The following is a 7,034-nucleotide window of genomic DNA, read 5'->3' as shown; positions in this document are numbered from 1 at the left end:
CATAAAATTTGATCTTACATTAAACGAACAGGGACGCCGCAACGGGCATTTATCCCCGACCCCCACAAAAACTGAAATGAATTCAAAATACACCTTGCTTTCTTACATTTATCATGCAGCTGTCATTTTGTTAATTCAGATAAAACGTATTCTGATTGTGGCATAACGTGAACAGTACAACCGTTGTTTTTTTTAGCAAATCTTGCGTAAATGTACTCAAATCAAACTCTGATGCATAGGCCTACTCTGAAGGTATTATGTTCAAAACATGTAATTTGTGAATTAAGAATTTGTGCGTTAGGTCTGGACACGTAATATTACAAAGTGTGACCAGGGCTTTGCTTTTTCTGGATGCAGTATTACAATTGTACCCTTACTGCTCACTAGCTATCGATGATGAAATTATGTCGACAATGCCAAATTAGGACATGATAATTTCATGTGATTCTGCCGGTAAATAAGTTTGGGTGAAGCATTTAAAACCGATGACCTCAACAGCAACAGAAATCTACAACATGAATCGTATAGTTGAATCTGGCTTTTTAACTGGGACCTGCATATCTGCACTACTTATACTGAATCAATCACAAACAAGAATAAACAATTATTATCGATCTTTACAGTTGAAGCGAAGTACATATTAAATGGATAAACAAGCACGGACCGAGGCCAGTCTGCATTTTCACACTAAGAGAACTTATTTTCTAAATAATAAAAAAGAAATATAGGAATGACTTTAATTCTCTTTGCGTTTCATATTTCATTTAATTTCAAACGCGCTCGTGAACTAACATTGAAGCAAAGTCGTTTTATCCTTGTAAGCCAACAAAAGGCAGGCCCCGAGTTGGGCGGTAACTGAACCCTTTCGGAATGGTATGGCTTGTTTTCCTGGAGGAAGAAATTTAAATGTTACACTCACTTAAATGATTCCAACAAAAAACGGTGATGGGCTGTAGGGTTTTAAGCCGTGCACGAACCCAAATGCAGAGCTGTGTTGTCGGTACCCAGTTGTCACGTGATGATGTGATGAGAAGGTTCTAACTTCTGTTTTTTATTTCCTAAAAGTTGGATGAGGTCATAACCAAAACCTTACTGTGATAAATCTAGCGACAAAGAAACAATGAATAATTAACGTTCCTAATCTTATATATGTATGTACCATTAGGCCTATTCCTTTCAATTTATTTACAATAACGCTGCATTTAATTAACAAAAACAAGTTCATGCAATCTATCTCGTGTCACAAAAACAAACAGACCAATGTGCCGATGACGCCACACTGCATTTACGTGTGCTTTCCAGTAGTGCTCTGTGGATGGTAGGCCCCACTTGACTTGATGGGAAAGTGCACACGGCAACAAAGAGTGATGTCATCAGCACTTCAGCCTTCTCTCGAAACAAATCATCTTTTTTGGCAATGCTCGTAAGGCAGCGTGCGGTGGTTTGGCTAGCATCTTCCATTAACTTTCAAGGGGTATATCATCCACGCTGAAGTACTGATGAGAAATAGAATCCTCCGTGACCTTGACTACACGTAGGCCAGATTTATCTTCGCCCAACTGCAAGCCCCAGGCTGACGTCACCACTTCCTCCATGTCTTTATAGAATCCTCCAGCGTTGCGATGATAATGGCCGCAGAAAATAATGCGCACCCCTAGCAACAAAATAGAACCATCTGATTTTTAGTATAATGAGGTTCCACGAGGGATGATTGAAACCGTCTTAAAAACTAGAAGGCATTCATGCATGTATTTAACTGTTCAAAGAACAGAATTATAAAATGAATAACAAAACTGGCAAAAAATGATTTTATATTGATAACACTCTAAGTAATTACCAGCTTTGCGCAATTTCTCCAACATTGGCAACCGCAAGTTAACGTCCAAATTGAAATACTCATTTTCCTCCTCTGGGTTCTTTAAGAACCACGGAATGTGCTGGAAAACTACAAGGTGTTTACATCCTGTGGCTTGGACATCTGGTGAGGAACCAAAAAAAAGTAAACAATTGTTGACTGCAGCATGAAAAACTTCATGGGGGTAGACCAGCATACCCTTTAGTCGTATTCAGAGCAAAACCAACAGAACTCGTTATACCAGGCAAGAAATGGGACAGAGGGGTACCCCCCTTGCCTGTCCAATCCCTATAAGTACTCTAGACTATTGTTACCTAACACATCCCCCCTAGAAGTCTGTAAAGAATTCCTGAGATTCCGATCAAATAATGACCAACACAAAGGCGGGTGGGTTCTCTCCGTCACATATCTTGCGTCAAATGGACCTCGTTTACAACAATGAACCAATCAAAATGGCTCGTGTGCCAGGTGTGCAGGTCATGACTGGCTGGAGTGACAGCAGATATATTTCAGGACCATCCATGTACATGTATACCTTCTAATTGCTCATTCAGCCATGTATCTTGTTCGTCCCTCGCTTCTTGGCATTTACTCGAGTCAGCATAGAACTGGCTGTTGAGAACAATAAACCGTACCCCTCCCACCCAGAACGAGTAAAAGTCATCGCCGAACGTGTCCCGGTACAACTTGATGTCTTCCATGCTTGGACTGTCACTGAGGTCGTGGTTTCCCGGTAAAAACACGAGAGGTATTTCAGGATCCACTTTGCTAAAGACTTCCGTAAAGGAAACCTTTTGGTCATCACGGCCCGGGCGACCTAGCAGGACGAACAGAAAGGAGAAAGAAGCTCTAGTGAATTATTGCAAGTTGTGTTCCTACACAAATAATAGGCCTACAATGCACAAAGGCGTCTTCCCCGACTTCAATAGACCAGTTCACTAATACGAGCTATACTGATTTTAAAGAGTTTCTGAAGACAAAAGTGAAAAAAAATGTAGAACCTCAGGGAAAATGACGTTGAAATTTGTGCCAGCGAACTTTTTCATGGGCCGCTCAAGCCTCTTGCCTCCACTTGTCATTATGCGCATGCGCACATAAATTAGAATTTAGAGATCTGGTGTATAACAAAATCATGTGTAATTTATCCTTTACGTGATACCCATGGTTCACCACAGTTGTTGAGTGTTTATCAGTCACACATATCCAACCGTGTCTGGAGCTTCGTCAAATAAACTCATTGTTACTCATACGCAAGTAGTCCATCATATTATGTCATGCATGGCTGTCTACAATGATTTGATAAACAGTTTATTTCTGGTGCAACGGAATACCGCTCTTTGTGTGGACGTCGAGTTTCACAGAGAGTGTATTCTAAGTTAATAGATTTAATGACTAAAAATGTAAGTCAAGGTGTATTTCAAACCGATCTGTTAAACAGGCCCGTTAAAACACACTAAATGCTGGTTCATACTAATGAGGTGAATGAGAAAGAGAAGCGAATATCACGTCAGAAAGATTTGCAGGAAAATTTCGCTTCGGAGTTGAAATGTACTCAGCTATTGCTAATTTACAGCGCGAATATTTGATCTGACGTCACAAATCCCTATTTCTGTTCGCTTTGGCGCCAAATTTGAACTGGCCTTATGAATTTATTTTATCAGACAGTTCATGAAAATTCTTGAGAGTCTCAGTTAGGAATGGATGACTGTGCTTTCAGAGAAACAAACTGCAGTGCCTTGAACTTTTTCTAAGATACAGGATCTAAAAATTCATAGATCTGAACACGGGTAATATTCTTCGAATCTTCGCACAGCATCAACCAGTGTTGTTACGAGTCATTAAATTTGGTGACTCGAGTCGAGTCATTTTAACATTGTGAATGTGACTCGAGTCGAGTCATTAGGTCAAGAAGTCGAGCCGAGTCACTTTGTGTAGTTGAGTCGAGTCAAATACCGACCTCGAGTCAATTTGAGTCACAAATTTTTGAATAAAATACGATAAAACACAACTACATGTTAGTTGTTTTTGGTATTTTTCATTTTCATTTAGACAAACTGAAGATAAATTAGGGTGACAGGTCTCTAGCCAACTAAAATTTTGGTTTTAATTTTTTTGAGACTCGAGTCTTATAAGCTTGTACTCGAGTCGACTCATTTGGTCGCAGAGATTCGAGTTGAGTCATTTACCCATTGGGACTCAAGTCGAGTCGAGTAGCCAAAAATTGTAACTCAAGTTGTACTCGAGTCGAGTCATTGACTCGAGTCATTACAACTCTTGAATCAATGGGCTTATTGTGCCTGATTCTCATCCAATACAACCTATAAGGTACCTGGCATTGCATCGAGCATATCTCCCAGAACGACAAGGAATCGTGGGCGTGGCTTCATCTTATTAATCCTCTCGATCCCCCTCTGCGTCAGCTCCACCTCCTGTGTCCAGTCGAGCAAACCCGGGTTATTCCAGCCGGCTGTCAGGCCATACTGGGGGTCAGCCGAGGCGATAAACGTGAACGGTCCACGCCACGTACCCTCGTGCTCTGGCGGGATTCAAACAGGGGTACATGGCTATTACGTGGAGAAGTCTACACTAGCTCTGACCGTTGAGGTAAAGTTCGAATCTTTGAGGCTGCGACGACTGGGCGGATTTTGAAAAAAGCATTCGGGGCAATGTATCATACAAAACATTTTAATAGCCACCAAAACAAAGATTTTCTGCCTCAAAATATGCTCTCAAAACGAGTACAAACTCAGCCATTGATGCATGACACATACAGTACAGACTGCTTTTATCGTTTTTCTTTTCATGAAGTCCCTCAGTGTCAAACAGCCAAAACCCACAATAATATTCAAATGAACGGCATAAGCCGGGTACAGAAGCACCTTGTTCCCACGGCGGAATGTCAAGGTGTCTAGCGCTATCAACATTATATTTTGTCCCTCGGCATACCATGAGCCAAAAATTTACAAATACTTGCGCAATACAAGCGGAGCCTTTATCAAATTGTATCATTTCCTGTTATAAGCATTGAGGTCGTGAAAGGCAAATTCAAAGGCTCGTTTCACACAGTGCGAAATGGGACGACTGTATCAGCGGGAAATAGTCATGCTTCCAGAGCAATGTGCACCTTTTTAATTACAAGATTACAACTATCAGTGACTATGCTATTAACCCAAGTTCAAACACAGCCTTACACAGCTATACTTGTGGGGTAATCCCTTTGTTCTCGTGTACAAAACTCCACACAACACGCAAAAGTTTTCAAATCACTCCCATTTGAACCAGATTCGCTTTCCTACTTTGGAAATTCGACTAAATAAGTCCCTTATTTAAAATACTTCATTTTGCGATGAATGAATGGCACTTGGAAATTCCTCCTTTTGAGTAAATTTGAAATATCTATTTCGTGAAATCCTTGTGGGGTACCGTCTCAGTCCCCCACTTGTACCCTATGGGGTACTTCCCATTATTCCGGTACCCCACAAGCCCCTCTTTACACGCGCACTGATCTTCACATGTGAAGAACAGCTCTCACAATGCGCTCGCGCGCAAACGGTATAACATAACGGTAGTATGCTGTCAACTGATTGTAGAGATGCCACTTGCACTTCATGATTTCTACTGGTGGGTCAACTTTCTTGGAGACAAATTTCTAGTTTCTTGTGAATTCACAAAATAATGCCCAGAAAATATTACGCTTTTCGGCTTTTGTTTTCATTATTATAATATGCATTATGCAGACGACAATGTCTGAAACACAGGTCACAAGTGTTCATAGTGATTTATTCCTACATCCGTCAAAATATGTTTCTTTATAGTGATAAATTTTCCAGTTATATTTCTCAATAAATAAATATACGTCACAAGCAAAACCTGTAAAATACAGAGAGTTTTTGAACAGTACAGCGGAGAGATGTGAAGATGTGAAAAAAGCGAGGTCATTATAAGTATTTCACTAGACAGCCACATTTTGAGGAGTCGGTCCATGCTCCAACTGAGCTTCCTTCAAAATACTGGATCAGCGAGTAAAGCCAAGCGATGATAGTTGAAGTACATTATAATCTTCAGTCCAAGTACTGTACACAATGATGTACATGTACACTTCAAACGTTTACGTTCATATACGAAATTTTGCACTGCACTGAAAACTGACGTAATAACAGACTGGCTGTTACATTCGAAAGTCTTTTGCCTATGTTTTAATTAATCAGCTTAAATTTATGAAAATCACTAGGGGCCTATTGGTCAGGGTGATGCATAGGCAATAGCCTAGGAAATGTTCTGATGAGGAAAAAAATCACAAAAGAAAGCGGCATTATGTACGATTAAGATGTAAACCTGACAGCCGGGGAAAGTAAATCCAAAATCGACTTAAAACAAGTCTACCCACACTTGTAAAGAAAGATAAAGGTCGGAACGCGGAAGAGTTTGACTACGGCATGGTTTGACATGGACATAGCAAGAAAACAGACCAATTTCCTTGACTTCTCATTATAGACAGACGACTATGAACCATTGAATCAAACGTGGAGACCCAGACTGATGCAATTCTGTATATGAAAACAAGTAAACAATTCTCATTCCATCGATATTCGAATTAGGGTATCGTGTTGACTAATGACACACTCACCGTACAAGCTGTACAGAGGTGCGTATGTGCATTGCAATGCACTGTACGAGTACATGTACATGTACACTCCACATTATTACAAGGCCACTGCTCACTAGCAACCATCCATACCTCTATCAAAGCCTTCATATTGACGATTTCTAGCGTGAATTCTCAGTTGATCAGTGCTGCTATTTCCCGCCATTCTTAACTGTCGTGTGCCTGGTCCTGTCGGTGGAATTCGGTTACCAAGCGTCCATTTCGTTGACAGATTGACGAAGAACTGCAGTCTTCTGACGGTGGACATTGACACATGCAGTGCAGGTTATGCTTTTGCATTGTACATGTACTTTACATGTACATGTACGTGCGCACACGGAGCCAGTGCCAAATTACATGTACATTCCCTAAGAGACTAGATACCAGTCCCTCCACTGTAAACTATCTCAGCAAAACCGGGGTAACGGGACGGCTGAAGTCGGGCAGAGAGAGTGGAGTGGAAGGGGCGGGTCGCTTGCATGCAAGTTGTCCACAGCTGCGTAAACCAGTTCATTTAGTTTTCGTATACTAACC

The 7,034-nt window shown here is 40.9% G+C and overlaps 1 protein-coding gene across 1 annotated transcript; it reads right to left on the bottom strand.

Annotated features, from left to right (window-relative positions):
- Positions 1-98: 98 nt before the first annotated feature.
- LOC110980382 (serine/threonine-protein phosphatase CPPED1-like) lies at positions 99-6,824 on the bottom strand. Its single transcript, XM_022237006.2, has 5 exons — positions 6,594-6,824; positions 4,185-4,391; positions 2,391-2,672; positions 1,838-1,978; positions 99-1,654 (listed from the first exon to the last, which is right to left on the bottom strand). The coding sequence occupies exons 1-5, from the start codon at positions 6,766-6,768 to the stop codon at positions 1,461-1,463; spliced, it is 999 nt and encodes a 332-aa protein (XP_022092698.1). The 5' UTR covers positions 6,769-6,824; the 3' UTR covers positions 99-1,460.
- Positions 6,825-7,034: the final 210 nt, after the last annotated feature.

This window comes from Acanthaster planci, linkage group LG07, assembly GCF_054643075.1.
Source record: "Acanthaster planci isolate LZ-2023a linkage group LG07, COTS_SCS, whole genome shotgun sequence".
Lineage (NCBI taxonomy): Eukaryota > Metazoa > Echinodermata > Asteroidea > Valvatida > Acanthasteridae > Acanthaster > Acanthaster planci.
The sequence above is the reverse complement of the archived record's forward strand: the minus strand, read 5'-3'. Positions and strand labels throughout refer to the sequence as shown.